General features: G+C 40.3%; 1 protein-coding gene across 2 annotated transcripts in view; it reads right to left on the minus strand.

Moving 5' to 3' along the window:
* The window catches only part of ugp2b (UDP-glucose pyrophosphorylase 2b), a 43,981-nt gene continuing 24,437 nt past the window's right edge, over positions 1-19,544 (minus strand). Inside the window, exons 5-10 of one of the 2 annotated variants that reach the window (XM_028603612.1) lie at positions 15,803-15,936; positions 12,199-12,496; positions 9,862-10,059; positions 4,256-4,498; positions 3,177-3,281; positions 1-2,200 (exon numbers count right to left, since the gene is read on the minus strand). In XM_028603612.1, coding sequence (XP_028459413.1) covers positions 2,093-2,200; positions 3,177-3,281; positions 4,256-4,498; positions 9,862-10,059; positions 12,199-12,496; positions 15,803-15,936 — 1,086 coding nt within the window. In that variant the 3' untranslated portion in view covers positions 1-2,092. The remainder of the gene's footprint in view (positions 2,201-3,176; positions 3,282-4,255; positions 4,499-9,861; positions 10,060-12,198; positions 12,497-15,802; positions 15,937-19,544) is intronic. The other variant, XM_028603614.1, reaches the window with a different exon arrangement.

A 19,544-nucleotide genomic window follows, 5' to 3' on the forward strand; every position in this document is an offset into this window, starting at 1 on the left:
TCATTATTTCATATTGCACTTTATTCAGCTCTGAGGATGGAGACCTCGTCACCGTCACAAATCAACACTTATTGCTTTCAGGCTTCTGGTCCGCGCGTCGGACCCATCTCAAGTATTCTTACACTGGAACTTTGTGTGTGTGTGTGTGTGTAAACCAACCCTCAGAAAAGTATTGCACCTCTTGTCTTTGCTTTGTGTGAAGAGTTAACGCTGAGTCATGTGATGGACAGAGGCAACAGGAGAGATTTGACACCGTAGTGAGGCATGCGGTTTCATTCAACATTAAGGTCATAATGTAAGCAAACATACAAAAACAAAAATAATGCACGACATTGTGATATTTTCCGTAATCTACGTCACACAGGGACTGAACAAATAAAGGCCTTCACTTTAACATGATTATTACGGTTTTGAAATATACTGAAAGGGCACCAAACAGGCACAGAGACAACAGGCTGTTCACACATCTCCTCTATGCCACAAACTCTTGGGAGCTTTTCGGTCAAGACAAGCCCAAGGTTAGCCTGGACACTGGAGGTGTAGATAGAACTAGTTCAAGTCTATTTGACGCTCTATTGGGTGGAAGTCTTAGTTGCCATTGCTCTGGACTAATTTCCCTTTGACTACTGCATGGTTCCGCAAATTCCTAATGTATTGTCCTGTAAAAAAAAATGGATTCATTTAAAGCTGCTCTAAATATTTATATTAACAATGGATCAAATGACTACCTGCAGGTGAAAGGTGTCACTCAGAGAATTCTCACTTCACCTCAGCGGAGCTTTTTAGCGTATTTCAATTGATTGTTTGGGTTTTCTGGCATGCAACTTTACCGTGCCACCGCTCTTATCACCAGCATCATTTTCAGATGCAGCAGGCAGCCGTTGACAGCAAAAACTCTCCGATGAACCCACTCTGCGCTAATGCTACCTGCCAGCTTCAAACGACGACGAGGCAACGAGGGAAATGAATGCACGTTTTCTATCCACTACTGGCACTAATTCTCCTGTCCAGTTTCCGTAGAACATTGCAGAAGAAAAAAAGGGCACAACGAGATTCCGTAATGAAAAACAGCGCCAGTGAAACCTCAACTGAACAAAACAAACAAACATGTGGTCTGCTGTATGTATTGATTTGAGGAACGTTACAGCCACCCTCATTGGGCCTTGAAGACGCTTGAACATGCTTCATATCAGTCATGTTCATCTAGAATGGATGATACGTCTGAGGTAAAAAGACAAATTTAGGAGTGATTTTACCACTTATTTTATCTTTCATTTGAGTTATCACAGGGCGGTATGGTGTCTCAGTGAAGGGTTCAAATCTTTCTGCGTGGACGATCAACTGGAAACTGAACTTCCTGGGAGTGTCAATGGTTGGCTCCAGCCCCAGGTACAGACACTGGACAACTGCACATTATATCGGTTATCTCTTTCAGTTGGACTGATCTGGTCACCACTGTATTTTGTGGAACCATGCTGAGTCTGATAGTGAGATCTTAGTGCTTGAAATAAATGGTCAAAACTCATCATGACTTTACCTCTCTATGTAAGTACACTGTGTGATTGCATTAGCAGTGCTAATAAAGAGCACACAGAGGATGAAGAGGATGATAAATTAACATCATCATTATTATTATTATTATTATTATTATTATTATTATTATTATTATTATTATTATTTATTATTATTATTATTATTATTATTATAGTATCTTTTTTGAGTCTGTTTTGGCAGAAAGGAACAGTCAAAATCACAGTTAAAAGATAATAAAAAATAGAATCTGATTTGTTGTTTTTCTCTCTACCATGGATTTAAGTCATTGTTTAATATAACCGCTAAAAGTAGGGTATTATTAACAATATTTGAGGTTTATATTTTATAACAAACAGCCTGCAGGGGGCAGGATATCCCAGCTACAAGCCATCAACCATGTAAAGTACTACCTAATGTTGAAGCTGCAGAGTAGCACTGCACATACAATCACACATACCCTTTAGGGAGAACAATGCGGTGAAAAATGACGGGTCACATCGCTGGGATAAAGCCGACTAGGTCACGGGGTGAGGGCGATTTTTGTGTGTGAAAAAAGGCGTCAGTGGTCCATGATGCGGAGGTTGCCAGATACGATTTTGTTTTCCAGCATGGAGCCGGCCGGAATATCAATCCGGTCTCCGTGGTTGGCGATGATGATGACGGTGCCCTGGGAGGAGGAAGAGCGATGGGTTTAGTTTTTGTTTGTCAGACGTAGAACGGGAGGCAGGATTTAATTAAAGCAATAAATCAATGACAGCCACCTGCCAGCAGGGCCAGTTACTGTCATTAACACTGGAAGCTTCCGTTACGTCCTTGTTGAAAATGTACATGACCCGAGGGATTGTAGTCACTCAGATTTACAGAGAAAGGTCAGTCAAATCTAAAGCTTTATCTCTGTAATTTGGTTTCTCCATCTGCCCTCCCCCACTTGCACTTCATCTCTTCCACATAAATGGAGATGGAAACAAGAAAAAAGTCTGACTTTGTGGCCTTTTTAATTCCCACAGTGTATCTCAGTGTGGGCGCCGGAATAAAAAACGCGATGGTCTTTCTGGGTCACTCTCAACCGAAGAGACTTCTGTACATTTAGATTAAATACAAATAGATTTTTGTGCTATTTATTCCCTTGAAACTAGAGCCCGATCTGCCGGCGATTTGATTTCGCCCTGCAGCTCAGGCTTGAAACCTGTAAGTTTTTCTATCCTGCTTCCGTTACAATTTTGCGGGGACCAATCACAAACTGGCTTATCCACCTGGTGCGCTATTGGCGGGTTTAACACGATGGCGATAGACCAAGCAGCTTCTTGTTTACATTCAACATGGCGGCCACCGAAGCGCAGCAACCCGTTGATGCCGCTGCCGCTGCTATGTCACCGGGATCGTTGCTCGGATTGGTTGAGGGACTATCCAATTGCGTACAGAGTCATTTCAAATATGCCCGTTGATCAGGCCTCTTGTGCAGTAGAAAATAGCAGACTCCCCAGACTAATGTTCAATCTTAAAAGACTGAGCTTGATCTGGTGATAGCCAGACTACCTTGAAACCTTTTAAAAACCAAATTTGATTTGACATGAACGTTTCTAATGTTGGGTTTTGATCACGTATGCGACAGATGCTTATTTCCAGTGAAAAGACGTTTTTACCTTGAGTGACACGTTTTTCCCGAGGGTGACGTCTCCAGACACCGTCAGGTGGTCGAGCTCCAGCATGTCGGGGATGCTCTCGAAGCGGGTCAGGTACTCCTGAACCTGAACACGGACGCACAAACGAGGACATTTGTGAACAACCTACTGCATTTGTTTGAGTCTTTTCAGGATCACTTTAAATTATTTCAGCCCTGTAGATCTTCTGGCAAAACATTTAAACCTACTTAATCCTCTTTTTAAAAGATCCCAATTATTCCAACATTACCAAAAAACATCATACTGGCATCTAGAAAATGAACTTTTGAGAAGTGTAAACTTTTAGCATTACGTAATTATATAACTACCATCAGATTAGATTGAACTTGAAATGTTATGATAAAGAGACTTTAATGAAAAAAACAAAATGATGGAGGGAGTGAGGCGACAATGAAAAACATCTTTATTAGCTGTATGTTTTGTATTTTGTTAAAATATTAAACTAAAAAATTGTTAATCACAAAAAAGAAAAGATCTTTATCCTCTTTGGTAAAGCCAAAGAAAAGAACACAAATGCAGCATATAGCATCGGGGCACAAAAGTGACATAAATACAGTAAATATGATGAATAAATAAATACATTGAATTAATTGAATTCTTATTTATTTAATCCCACATGTATGTATGTATGTATGTAGATTTATCCCATCCGTATCACTATTAAGTCACAATAAAAAAAATATTTTTTGTATTTTATTTTTTAAGACCTTTTTTCAAGTATGAGCTTCCAAAAAGACATGATTGGTTGTTAGGAAATGAAAGCTGTACACTTCCATTAGATGCCACTGAAACTACCTGTGTGGCTCTATAGCAGAAGAGGAAAGTGGGTGCCCACTTTTCTTTTAAGATTTTTAAAAAAAATTCTTTGTGATTTGGGTGAACTAAACTTTTAATGTCTGCTGTTTAGTTTTACATTTCGAAAAAAAAAAAGGACACATAGCACCTTAAAATCAGCACAGAGCGTCTCATTCAGTAGAATACAACTAGCCCCCCCCCAAGCATCAACATGCACAGAGCGAGCAACATGTTCTCATGGTTACCTTGGTGAAGGAGCTGCCCAGTTTGACGTGCGGCGTTGTTGGGAACTCTCTCCTGGGGCTCATGGTGAGAGAGCCGGCGTCCAGGCTGTACAGGTTGGACATGACCAGCAACAGGTCCGACGTGGTCTTGACGGGCAGGAAGCGGCTGCGAGGCACGTTGATGCCCAGGGCGTTGTCGAAGCATTTGATGGCGGCGCCGACCGCCGTCTCCAGCTGGACGACGTTCTGCCCGCCGTCGAGCGTCTAAAGACGGACCAACAGAAGAGAAGAGACCTGTTGGTTGTTGCAGAAGAAGTACCTTGGTCCTTTAACCCTCATGTTGTCTTCACGCCAACCATGCACTGGTTGTCCTCTCGGGTCAAAATAGAAAATTAACACTTTTTTAAATTATTATTATTATTTCAATTCTTGTTCCTTTTTTGACATTTCCTTTAAAATGTTTTAGGTCTGTTTTTTTTGGTCCCTTTTTTTTGACTGTTGACGCTTTTGTCCACTACCACAAGTACTGTATATGCACCACCCACCAACTTACTACCACTACTGTTACACTTATTTTTGGAATTCATGGTCAATAAACCTCTTTTAAAAAAGGAAATTATACAAAATGTTTGAGTCAAAAAGCTGAAATTATGAATTATTTTGACTAATATTAGAGTAATGTATGTTGATGGATAATCACAGACTGGTGTATGTCAGTTTAGTCCGAATACTGTTTAGAAACCGTTTACATTTTTTTTCAAATGCTATAAAATTGAAGAAAACACTCAATGACTAAACTAATGAAAGTATAGTGATCATTATTTGTACCTGAGAAGAGCGTTGTAGGGAACCATCCATGTTATTTTTGGGTAATTTGGTTAAAAAGAAACCCATATTTCGGATATAGACATTTTGATAACGGGTCAAATTTGACAACATTAGGGTTACATTTTTTGTTGCTGCAGCAATGTGAAAAACAAGAAGCTTTTTGTAATTAGTGCATTTGATTCATAACACCAAGAGGAAGTTACTATTCTCTCGCTGAATTAATAAACCCACAAGAACCAAAATAATCCAACACAAACAAACCACAATTCTAAAAAAAAAACATTTCTGAGTTATCACCCGATAACACCGCCGACCGCGCTACTTTGCTTTTTTGACACTTTTTGTCATTTTTCCTGAGGTTTTGGAAATGTTTTGACATTTTAGTCACTTTTTTTGTCACTTTTTCAGATGTTCTTGTCGATTTTTTTCGGCTCTTTTTCTGACGTTCTTTTATCCTTTTTTTTTTTTTTTTTTTCTCCAAATGCTATAAAATTGTAGCCTAGAAATCTAGACGCATAAATAAATAATTAAAATTGTCTAAAACACCCAAATTCAATGGAAGCAGTGAGCTGATCATTAAATTTTCTTGTGAAGAGCGTTGTACTGAACCATGCGCGGTTTTTTCTTTTGACAATTTGGTTGAAAGAAACCCACATTTCTGATATAGAAACTTTTTCAAAAACGGGTCAAATTTGACCCGAGGACAACAGGAGGGTTAAACATCCGATTCACTGAGATCACAAATATTTGTCGTCTCATTTGGTTGAAACCCTGTTTCTCCATCAACATCAACCAAGCAGGACCTGGTGGTCGTTTTCACTCCCATCAGCAGGGAGTTTTATCCTTCCATGCTAACCCTGACGCTCAGTCCACCACTTTGGTCCATATTTCAACTAATATTGGATGAAGGAAGTGTGATCCAAGAAGATGAATCCAAATAACTTTGGTGATCCCCTGGCCTTCCCTCTAGCGCCATCATCAGGTCAACATTTGAATTTGTCCAATACTTTGGTTTATGAATAAATACCTGCAAAACTGCAAGACATTATGAATAGAAAGCCACACGTACACCACTTGCTTTGTGTCCTTTGTGGTGCATGGAATTGATTCCCAAGAAGATCCATTTCCAAAGGAAAAAAAAATTAAAATCACCTTTGGATTAGTTTATTGGTCGTTGACCTTTCTCAACACATGTAGTAGTCGACTACAAACCAATGCAAGTGACAAGTGGTGACAAGTGTGTGTGAGAATTTTCCTCCTTCGTCCTTTTCTTCTTTGTAAACTAATGACATTCCCATCAGGCTCGGCTGTACTTTTAGTGTTGTTTAGTGCAAATTAGCATGCTAACAAGCTAAAGAAAGATGGTAAACATTGTACCTGCATGTTAGCATTAGGTTTGAAGCACTGCTGTGTCTAAGTAAACCCTTTACGGAGCTGCTCGCATGGCTGAAGACTCTTTCCTAAAGCACAGAGGTGAACATGATACCCTGAAATAAGACTGAAAGCTTTCACAGGACAACAGTGATATAACAACAGTGTTAGAATTTAATGATCTGGGTCTCAGGTATAACTACCAGAAGGAGTTATGTAACAGCCATCACTTCATGGACGCTTTTAATCTAAGTGCCTCTCAGTACCACAAGTGCACACAGTTTTGACATGCATGGGTCCACAGTGGTGTATAACAGGAGCGGGCCCCTCTAACTCTGCACTTTTAGTGCCGCACTCTTACCCAGATGGGACCACACATTAATGTAAAGCCACACGGCTCTGCCCTGTTATGACCAGTTACATAACACTTGCTACGTCACAGGTGTGGGATCCTGTAGCCGAGGGCTGGAAAATTACATCTATAGGCGGAGAAAGCAATCAGGAATGGGGCTGGGGTTCAGCGGTGAATTTATTACGCTGGTTGCAGATTTTGCATAGCCTGAGGTGCTGTTTCTCCACTGATGGGGGGTTGGGAGGGGGAGCAGAGGCATAGCGTGTTGCCTCTGAGAGAGCACAACCAAAACAACATCAAGTCACATCACGTCGAATTTGTCTGCTTTGGAGGGCAATAAAGGATAAATGTGCGCAGGGAAGACATGGAGCCTTAAAATTATGCTAATCCACATCAGGGAAAAAAAAAAAAAGATTAAATTCAACTGATCAAGCTTCAAGCTTACTCAAACTTCTCCTTCATGCTAAATTAGGCAGCTACATTTTTGCTGCCTCATTTTTCTTTTAATTAATTTGGATCAATTCTTTGCGTTCTTAAAAAATACGTGTGAAAATGAACTTGAGCTGGACAAACAAGCTCAGTAAGAAAAGTAGAATGAGAGGCAGCTTTACATTTGAAAGTTTCAGAAGTGCGCACACACACACACACACACACACACACACACACACAAAATCTCCCTACACACTCTCCCTTTAAACACACACACACTCTCCCTTTAAACACACACACACACACTCTCCCTTAAACACACACACTCTCCCTACACACACACACACACACACACACACACACACCCTACACACACACACACACTCCCTACACACACACACACACACACTCTCCCTACACACACACACTCTCCCTACACACTTTCCCTACACACACACTCTCCCTACACACTTTCCCTACACACACACACTTTCCCTACACACACACACACTTTCCTTACACACACACACTTTCCCTACACACACACACACACACACACACACACACACACACACACACACACACACACACACACACACACACACACCTCTCCCTACACACACACACACACACACACACACACACACACACACACACACACACACACACTTTCCCTACACACACACACTTTCCCTACACACACACACACACACACACACACTTTCCCTACACACGCACACACGCACACACGCACGCACACACACACACACACACACCTTAAACTGGAGTCCAAGTGGAGCAGATGAGCCACCAGAGAGCAGACCAGAAAACTGGATTGGTTTGAAACTCCTTTTCTCTCCTTTGTATGCAAAAACCTCGCACAACAACAAACGGCTCAGAGAGTTGATCCGTGCAAAACGACAGACACATAGAGGGGCTTTAAAATATAGGAATTCTCGGCACACTTGGATTTCTTTTCGCAAGATATGATTTATTCAGAAGTGGTGGTCTCTGTAGAGAAGAGTGTGCAGATATCTCTCTGCTCTATTCACAGCTATGTTGTCAAACGCGACAGGATGGTAGTGGTAAAACGGAACAGATTACGTTATTTTGTTGGCGGGTTATTGAAAGTGAATGGTTTCACCTGAGCATCTATTAAAAAGTCAAGTCATCCTGGTGTGGCCCGTCTTTGAATTGCCCCCCACAAGGCTTTCAACAGCCGACTGATAAAAATACATTTAGGAGTTGTTTCACCCTGATGGGCTCCATACTTTACTGGAAGAGAATAACGAGGAAGAAACATATAAAGACTAGAGCATCTTTCCATGGAGCAGAATTCAGTAGGCTGATGGTATTTGTCTGATTTAGATGACAGAGGAGAAGAGCTTGTGTTGTCTCACTTGTGTCTCTGTCTCTCTCTAATGCCTCATGTACATTTCTTTTCTGTAGGACAACCCCTTTGTTATGGGCTTTGGGTGTTGTAAACAGAGTACAATGTTGCTGCACGCTACAACTTGAGCCCTTCTTTTTAAAGGCTATATTTGTTTACATTTTGGCACCATTACAAGTTTGCAGAATTCAGCATTAGTAGTTCCTGTTTGCAGTGTACCCATGTATGTCCAGACAACTATCACTGGATTACTTTGATACTTAAGAAAACTTAAAAACGTGATGATTCCCAGGTAGGCTCTGGAGTTATAGGATTTTTAAGCAGATTTATCTACAGTACGTTAAAAGATATCCTCGGGAAGTATAAGTCCCGCTGGATCAACAAATACGTATCCTGTCTAAAGGTTCAGATTTGACTGACTCCCAGATGGAAAACGTCTTTAATAGAGGATTTATTTTGTTGTTGACTCAACAGGGTTACGAGTCATGTTAGTAGTCCTCATAAAACACGGTTGTAAAGCGGTGTTACAGTAATCAGGCTTAGTCACCAAATTCTTTTTAATGTAGCGGTGAGGAACATGTTCTCACAGCAATGATTGCTGGTAATGTGTGCTAGATGCCAGTCCTCAGAAGTAACTTTGGTCTGTTTGTTTTCACATCATTTCTAAAAAAAAGGTATTTACCTCTATTCTTGGACCAAATCCTTTACTGATCATCATCGGCTCATCTGAATCAACGATTAAACCTTTTTACAATTAAAAAAACTTTCTTATTCCCTTATCTTAGCAACACAAAATTATAATAACATGTATGAAGAAAACTGCTGTCCCAAACATTAAACTGTGGCTGGTCGACTTAATTATTACCCACGTAAAGAGAAGATTCATTATGCTCTTTAAATTTGAAAATTAAAAGACAAAACTACATTTTACACCTTCCTAATAGTTCACAGTATAAAATCATGCATATAAAATTAGGTTTTTGGTGACAGGGTGGGATTATCTAGGCTCCTTTGTGTTGCCTTTTTTTATTAATCTATGTCTCCCTCAGTTGTTTTTACGGTTCCTTTAGATTCATTCATTTTCATCTTTTGGCTTTAGAACTGTTGAGCTGAGCAATGTTTGTACGTGAAGCAAGCTACTCCATGAAAATCTGAATTGTTCTGTAATTTGGTGTTGGCTATGCCTGAGGAGTGTGTGTACCGTTTGTGGTATTTCGCCTTGACTGTATTTTTCAGCCCCCCCCCCCCTCCACTGACCTTGGGGTTGACTATAACCTCCAGGTCCATTGCCTTCTGTTCCTGCAGCTTCTTGATAGCAGCCAGAGAGATCCACAGGTTGTTGGTGTTGAAGATCTTAAACTTTGACACCGATTTGAATTCGTCCACGTGGGCTTTGGGCACCTGGGCGATCTCCAGCAGACGCAGTTTACCTTCATACTGGATCAGCGTGCCACCCTGAAAATCAGAGACAGCTATTCATACAAAATGTTCTCAGCATGTGAGGAATGGACTCCAAGGTGTTGACCTTTGGGACACAAGGACCTTTCTCAACACATATAGTAGTCGACTACAAACCAGTGCAGAGGTGACAAGTGTGTGAGAGAATTTTCTTCCTTCTTTCTTTTCTTCTTTGTAAACTAATGACATTCCCATCAGGCTCAGCTGTACTGTTAGTGTTGTTGAGTGCACATTAGCATGCAAACAAGCTAAACAAAGATGGTAAACATTGTACCTGCATGTTAGCATTGTCATTGTGTTAGCATTGTCACTGTGAGCATGTTAGCAGAGTCAGCTATTTATACAAAATGTTCTCAGTATGTGAGGAATGGACTGCAAGGTGCAACAGAAACTTTCCCTGACAGAAATATACATTTTTCATAATGCCACTGCATTTTATTAACAATGATTGCCGAAAGGGATTCTTTACAGCATTAACTTTTGGTTGGTCTAAGTAATTTTCCACCCTGCTAGACCCAAAAGCAAAGCAACCCCTAACATGTAATACTTTTAATGAACAAATGTGGCAATCAATAAAATACAATCCAGTCTTCCAAAATATATTAAAACATAATCTATGAAAACAAGTCTTTTTTCACCTACCTTTAATACTACTGTGGAAGAGGCCATTTACATCTACAGTAGTCCATTAACTAAAGGGTCCCAGACCAAGTCAGATGCATCATACAACCAATCAATTCGATACGTTCTTTATTTGTCACATTAGACGTGAAAATGCCACCGCTGAGGGGGGGCAGCCTGTTGCAGCAGCTCTTGCTCACGTTTAACTATACTTCTATTTTATTATTTATTATCTTTACTTATATTTATTCATTGTTTGTTTATCTGTGTCTTGTACTCCCCCCCGTCCCTTGCTGCTGCAACAGTGTGAATTCCCCCGTGTGTGATTAATAAAGGATTTTCAATCTTGAATCCTGAATGACTCTTTGAATAAATCATACGAGGTACAATTCCAGTGAAATGTTATCACATCAGCTCCTTAAATGCTGTGTGTTGAGATTAGTATTACCTCCTCCCATTTTGTTGATTTTGTTTTCCAGTGATAAATAAGGGTCAGTTCACCCAAATTACAAAAACAACATTTTCTATTGTAGTGTCTGGCCATACAGATGGAAGTTTCAAAGTAGTTCTAATAAAACTGCTGAGTAATGAGGACACCTCTGGAAAGACGCGTTGCTTTTGAATCTTACAGATGTCATTTTTTTTTAATGGTTTAAGCTAGCCTCGTGAGATCGTCCTGATCTCGCGAGCTCCAGTTTTCGATAGAGAAAATTTGGAGCCGTTCGCCAAACGACCGACCAATCAGCGTTGGTTTTGAGGCGGGTTTAGGTGTGACGCAACGAGAAGCGACTGTTCAGTCTTCAGGCTTCCACGGATGAGATGAGCGTAGCTATCGCGCAAGTTTTATCCGAATTAGAAAGTATTCCTTCATTGAAAGAAGAGCAAAAAACGGCACTGGAGGCTTTTCTCGGAGGAAAAGATGTTTTTGCTCTTCTCCCGACTGGTTTCGGCAAGAGTTTGATCTGATTGGTTGAATTGGCCCGTCTATCACCAACATAGGTGGTTTATCCAATCAGCTAACCAGGATTTTCGCCCCTTCCCAAAAAAGTTCTCCCACGGAAAGTTCCCAGATGGATATGCCGAGGAAACGCGAAACAATCCATCTGGCGGAGTCAGGTTAGGTTTAAGCGGCACAAACTAAATTATATTGCATTGAGGGTGGAGGTAGAAATCTCAGAGAGAGATATCTCAAAACCGTAGCCCATAAAAACACAACTGTGATCATTTTCTCCCACAGCAACTCGCTCTCCATTAATTCCACACAAAAAGACTACTTCTGTTGAATTCTGAATCTCTTTGTTTACTGGATTTAACAACTGCGCTGCTACTATATTCCGATTTTGTTGTGGTTGTATGAGTACAGAGATATCTTATGTCTACCAAGAAACAACTAATGCTGTAATAACTCCTACATGGAACAAAGCCAGAACATCCCATCCATGTTGTACCATTGTATACACTATGTAAATATCGGGACAGTATGAATACATTTAAACCTCCTCCTCCTCCACATACCTTGACGTCGGCGCGCGTCTTATCCGTCACCTCCATGATGAACTCACAGCGCTTGCCGTTGGGCTGGCTGACCAGGTGGTGTAGGATGTGGAGGTCGACGGTGGCGCCCAGGTTGTCGATGTTGGACAAGAAGATGTACTCCTTGCCCTGCGCGATCAGCTGTTCCAACAGGCCCGAGTTGTAGAAGCTGCCGTAAATGTCGCCGTGCCCCGGAGGGTACCAACCTTCTGCGCTTTGCCCGTTCGTGCTCAAGTTCGTGGACACAGGGAGGAGCGACTCTTTGTTGATGCGAGGGTACCTGGACAGGACCAAAAAAAAAAACAAATCCACAATAAGATCAGACATCATGTTTTTTTTTTTTGGTTGTTTTAAGTACACTTCTGTGATCATTAGTTTAGAAACAAACCAAATGATAACTCAATGTCATGATTTATTGTCTGTTCGCCGTATCGTACTGGGTTGGGTAGCACTAACGGGTTCCTTTAAGATTAGGGTTCATCATAGTTTAGCTTCATTTAATAAATGATAAACAGCACAAAGACAAAACAAAGACAAGGTGAAATCTTTTCGCCCCACAGCCGAGTCAAAGCCATGGAAACTTTGTGACTAAATAGCGTGCAGAGTGCCATGTGGATTTTTTTCTTTTCGTATCACTGCGGGACTTCAAACAACACCAAAGAAGGGAGATTAGACAACTAGCCAAAGAGCCCATGCCATCATCTCTGTGTGCATTAAAGTGATCAAAGGGTTTCTGAGAAGGATTGGCGTCAGGTTGAGTTGACAAACCTCATCCGGGGAAACCGCTGAGTGGGAGCTGGCTGTGTTTTTGGCAGTTTGAGGATATTTCAGAGCGCAGATGAGCTGGTCAGGTGAGAGGAGCTGCAAAGTAGAGGCCTTTTTAACAGAGGTTTAAGTCCAGCTGACTGTTCTGGGAAGATGACTCAGAGAATGAGTGGTTAGATGAGACTTTAAAGCTCCTAAGTCCTGAACATGTTATGTCCACACAAGTGTTTTCCTTTCCTTTCTTGGATCCAATATTTGTATTTTAAGATTATTTTTTTGGGCATTTATAGGCCTTTATTGACAGGACAGCTGAAGAAATGAAAGGGTAGAGAAAGAGAGGGGGGAATGAGATGCCGCAAAGGGCCGCAGGTCGGAGTCGAACCCTGGACCTCTGCGTCGAGGTATAAGCCTCAAAGTATACGCGCACCTGCTCTACCCACTGAGCCAACCCGGCCACTCTTGGATCCAATATTACTGCCTCAGAAGGAACAGTTATTCTTTCCATGGTACACAGGGGGAATGAACATACATCTTATCAAAGGATTAGTTTTTTGTAACCAGTGAGTTGTTAACTGATCTTAGCAGTGAATTTGCTTTTTTAAATGCCTCCTCCTAAAGTTAAAGTACAAGGAAGAAACTATGGTTTTCAAATCTGTTCTCATCCACTGATTGTGGTAAATTATTTTCATTTCATCAAACCTTTCCCCAAAAAAAGAAATACTTTTTATCCATTTCTAGCTATTTCATTTCCTACTTCATTTTTTTGTTTGTTAGTTAATACAAGGGAACTGCTAGTGTTTTTTTTTTTTTTTTAGCTATATTTAGCTGGACTGGACGGTTATTCATTCTGCTCATCACTTTGGTAACCAGGGAATTTAATTTGGCTAAAAAATAATAAAAGTGTCTGGACAATTTGTCTGGGGGATAAAACAAATTGTTTTCCCCTCATCAACTGGAACACCAGATAGTGTGATGAGCTGTGAATTTAATTGGCCTTTTATAAATTACTGTCACGAACTCCACCACAGACTTCTCTTTGTTCTCCTACTGATTGACATTTCAACTATTCGACCACTCTCGCTGCACTGACATTAAATCCAAGAGCGACACTACCTCCCCCCACACCACTGCTTTGTACTACACTCCTTCTGGCACACAGAACATACAAGTGCTTTAAATAATTCAAGGGAAACAGGAAAAAGCAAGTTCCACTTGACTGACAAATTGGAGACACCAAGGCATTACACATTAATGGCTTTCTCCAAACATTACATGACATTTCCTGTCTCATTTCCTGCTCTTAACAGATCAGCAGCACACAGCAGAGGACTGTCCACTGGCTACTCAGATTCCGAATATAGACCAGTTCATTGTTAGAGTTCATTCAGCACGTTTGGGTTTAATACTGCCAACTGGTAGTGAATATCTGGAGTGTCTAAATCCGCCAATACTGATACAGATTTTTCTTTTTTCTCGAATCTTAAGATTTTAGTTCCAAGTCTTCTGTCCAGTTTAATATCTGGCGTGACAGAGAAAAAAACTCAGCCTACACACATTGGGCCCTATCTTGCACCCAGTGCAACGCGGAGCAAAGCCCGACGCAAGTGTCAATTTCCCGTCCACCTGTGCACCCATGGGTGTGCTGGGCTTACAGGGAGGTGTGTTCAGGTGCATTCTTGGCGTATTGCTTTCTTGAAGCAGCGGAAAGTGATCACGCCATTGACCAAGAAAAACCTGGTCTAAAGTTAATAACGCAGCATTTCATTGTTATTTTAACAGTGCATTAGCAAAATGCTGTTTTGGTGGCAGAGTGCTCGTGCCATATATGATCTGCTCGCGTGCTTTCACTTCACGCGCGAGCAGATCAGTTTCTTTTTCCGAAAATCTGTCCTTCCTGCTTAGCAAATCTGCCATCATAATAGCAACGTTCCAAGGTACAAACGCGCCTGGCTTTTAAAGGGAATGGGAGATGACACTCGGATTGGTTTATTGCATGTTATGCCCAAAACCCAACTGCACCAGGCGCTTCACGCCGTGTGCTTCGATCGTTAAAATAGGGCCCCTGGTGTTGGTGGATGTGACGGTGTATCAGCATAGTGCTTGTCAGGGGTGTTTGCTCTGAGCTAGTCTATATCCACGACGTTCCACGACTGTTTTCCCAAGATAGCGCCCGACCGTATACGTGAACGGTATTGTCTTTATAAACTATCTTTTTAATAAACTGTCTGTACACTTACAAAGTTTCAATGCTTCAGTTTACATGTAGGGACCCTCATTATGCTACCGTGGAAGTGTGGTGCTATTTTGAGCCTCGTTGGTGGTATATAAATAGTGATTTCTTTTTACTTTACCCTTCCCCCAACGACTAGCGTTATAAGCTAATTAGTGGTTTGCGATAAAACTGGTCGCATTCGATTAGCATGAAAACATATCCAAGAAAACAGTTGACTCGGTACCCATGTGTTATTAACCCCTATGTTCATTTTGCGCCGGCCTTTAACTGCTCCTCAGATCTCTGCAGGGTAAATCCAGACAGCTAGCTAGACTATCTGTCCAATCTGAGTTTACTGTTGCACGACTAAAACAACCTTTGAACGTACACATGTTCCACCAAAACAAGTGCCTTCCCGAGGCTATTTTGCAGAGACCCCATTGTCCAGTGCTTAGCACCGCCCAAGACGATTGCGATTGGTTTAAAGAAATGCCAATAAACCAGAGCACGTTTTTATCCCGTCCCGAAATGCTGTGTGGACTCGCCAGACCCTTAAACTGTTACTCAGCATGGCATTTGCTTGACATGGTTCTACGAGTGTTCTCTCACTTGCTCTGGTTGAAGGTGTGTATCTTGACACGGTGGTGTGTGTACTTCTGCAGGATCTTCTTGGTGTCTTCGTCAGTGTTGAAGGAGTTCATGAGAACCAGCGGCACGTCTGTGTTGTAAGTCTTGTTCAGGTGCTGTGGGGCAATAAAAAAAACAACAAACACAATGTAGTAAATGGCAGCAACCTTTTGCATTGTTTATTTTTGTTGAGACCGACTGAGCAGCAGCATTTGTGATTTTTCAAGGTACAATTTTGATTTCAGTCCTAGACTATATATACACACTGGTACATACAGTATTTATAAGTTCAAGTGAACTTTAGAGTTTATAATGGTCATTTCATTTATATAAGTTTTAGATTATCATGTGACCAGGTGAGATGGTGCATTATTTGCTTTGATGTGTTACTTTAACGAAATGCAACATAGGACCAATAGGACTTAGTATAGATTAATAATGAAGATAAATTATATTAGAATGAATACGTAACCTTGGAAGACAGGAGGCTATGGAAAGCAATACAGACCAAATTTGTGTCTGCAGGTATGTATGTGCATGTGTACAGTACAGAACGTGTGTGTGCATATGTTGTATGTTTGTATCTATATGTAGAGTAGGTGCATGTACTGTATGTGTAAGTATGCTTTTTCTTCTTTTTTCGTTCTTTTCATGTATTCAATGTTATTAGAGATTTTTTTTATTTGTTAATATTGCAAAATCAATACAATATAAATGATAACCAAAAAAGGATTAAAGTTGAAAGTCTAGAACTTAAAACATGTTGTTGTTGTTGACAGTAAAAAGAGGGACACTATCTGACACTACAGCAATAATTAAATACATCTGAATTCCTGCAGCGTATTACACGTAATAAATACTAAGAAGAACAACCCAAGAAACAATGTTTCTGTTACTTGATTGTGTGATTACAATGAATACAAAAGGAGGAAAATAATACCTGAGGAGAGAGAAGCATTGATTTTACCAAGATAAGAGAAAATTAAAGTCAGTAGAGGAGAATGATGAGAAATGGGATGTGAATCAGTGGGGAGTGGCTGACGTGAGGAAGTTGCTAAATAGTTTAATTTCCAGCCTGTGACAGAAAACAACATCCACTGGATCCCCGAGCAATCTTAAAGCCCCTATGGGTAGAAGTTGTGTTATTATTGAACCTTTTCAACTATTAAACGATTGTTTGTAGAAAAATGTAAGAAATGAGAGCATTATCTTTTTGTTTGTATGTAATAGTGGTAGTAGCAATATAGAAAGGCAATATGTGGTGATAGGGGGAGTGTGGCCCGCAAAATGGTCAAATTATTTGGATTTTTGTCATTTATTTTTTACATTTTATTTCTGCAGTTACTGTAACTGTTTGATTACGTTTTCTGTAAGTGTTATCTCCCTACACAAAGGGTCTAAATGTTGTTTCAAAGTGTTTTTCACACTGCAATGGGATTTCTGTGTGTGTTAAGTGCATATCTCCGATGGATCCGATGGATTTCAAACTTGACAGGTGTCTTGCTACGGGCACGAGTAAATGCAAGCCAATTTTGACGTTGTATGGATTAGAAATGCAATATATATATATATATATATATATATATATATATATATATATATATATATATATATATATATATATATATATATATATACACACACACACACACACACATATACACATACGTATATATACACAGGCCAAAAGTTTGGACACACCTTCTCATTCAATGCGTTTCTTTTTTATTTTCATGACTATTTACATTGTAGATTCTCACTGAATGCATCAAAACTATGAATGAACACATATGGAATTATGTACTTAAAAAAGTGTGAAATAACTGAAAACATGTCTTATATTTTAGATTCCTCAAAGTAGCCACCCTTTGCTTTTTTATTAATAAGGGAAACAATTCCACTAATTAACCCTGAAAAAGCACACCTGTGAAGTGAAAACCATTTCAGGTGACTACCTCATGAAGCTCATTGAGAGAACACCAAGGGTTTGCAGAGTTATCAAAAAAAGCAAAGGGGGGCTACTTTGAAGAATCTAAAATATAAGACATGTTTTCAGTTATTTCACACTTTTTTGTTAAGTACATAATTCCATATGTGTTCATTCATAGTTGTGATGCCTTCAGTGAGAATCTACAATGTAAATAGTCATGAAAATAAAGAAACACATTGAATGAGAAGGTGTGTCCAAACTTTTGGCCTGTACTGTATATAAAAAAAGAAGCACACATTGGCCTTTGCCACTCCCCTTCTCACCCTGAGGACCAGACAGAGAGCAGCAGAGCTTTGGCAGCTAAAATGTGGCATACACCTCAGACCCACAAAAATGTGCAAAGTTACACATAAACAGTCTTTGAATAAACAAACGACAATTCCTGAATTTAAGGACGTATCAGAATCCCACACATGCAAGGCAAAACCACAAAACAAGTGCAGACAGAGCGTGATCCCACTTATAGGCAGGCTATACAAGACGTATCCGTATATATGTGTGTCCGTGTTTGGGGGGGAGGTTCTACAAGCAGCAATACCACAGGCCAAGCAATCGGCCCGTTCCAAACGGGCACTGCACTAGTATGACAGCAGCTAACGATTATTGCTGTTATTGATTAATCTGTATTGTAAGTATTGCTCAATTCATAAACTTTTCTTTTAGTCTATAAAATTGCCAGCAAATAGTGAAAAACACATTCTCCCAAAAGCCCAATTGTTCAAATGTTTTGTTTTCTCTGCCCAACAGTCCAAAACCAAAATATTTATTTATTTATTACTATAGCAGACTAAAAAAACAGCAAATATTCACATTTTTGAAGAACAACCAGTGATTTTTTTGCTTAAGAAATGACAACAGTAAATCAATTACCACAATTGCTACGGATTCATTTTCCACCTATCAGCTAATCGTTTCAGCTCTAAAAAAAAAAGCCTTTAAAATACCCAACGTGTATTATTTTGACTTGCAAAAACCCCTCAGGTCCTTACAATATCAACGTTACCTGAAAAACTATCCCTCGGTGTCCTGAGTGGAAGCTATGGCCCTGTTTCCCAGAATAAAAGTGGTTGTCAGTTGGACTGCTTCTGTAACGTTGAGCTGCACTCTTTTAAACTTGCGTGACTCAACTTGCGTAATTTAACAGATGTAGTAACTAAACAGTCGCTCAGGTGAAAGCAGTAAATCTTCAGCAGCCAGGTGGCACCATTCCAGTAAGTCCACTCTTCCATGTCACCTCTTTACTGTGAGTGTACAGGTCTCTGCACTAAAATTGTCCAAAATAAATATGCATGAGGGGCGTTGTCACACAGGAGACCTGGTTAGAGGTTGGTGTGTGTATGGGATCCATTTTCTCTCTTTCTAAATAGCCCAATTCAGTCAGGAGGTAATCTGATCAGACCTGAGCAGAAAATGGAGAGCAGTGACTCGGACACAGAGAGCAGTGTGCTGAGAGGAGAGAGGCGTCCCATGAGGGAAACACACAAATACCACAGGGCCACACATATAAACTCCATTACACAATACTGTACACACCAAAGCTCTGGCATCATCGTCTCTGACAGATTCATGACAGATTTCTTTGTACTGAGGCTGAAACTTTAATTTAGCTCTCCAATGCTAAAATATGTGATGCTGCGATTACTGTTTATTTATGTATTTGTGGGACATTATATAAGTTTGAACAAACATAAAAGAATCAAGGAATTACTTGGATTGCAGATGTATGCAATACTT

The sequence above is a fragment of the Perca flavescens genome, chromosome 17, assembly GCF_004354835.1.
Source record: "Perca flavescens isolate YP-PL-M2 chromosome 17, PFLA_1.0, whole genome shotgun sequence".
Taxonomy (NCBI): Eukaryota; Metazoa; Chordata; class Actinopteri; order Perciformes; family Percidae; genus Perca; species Perca flavescens.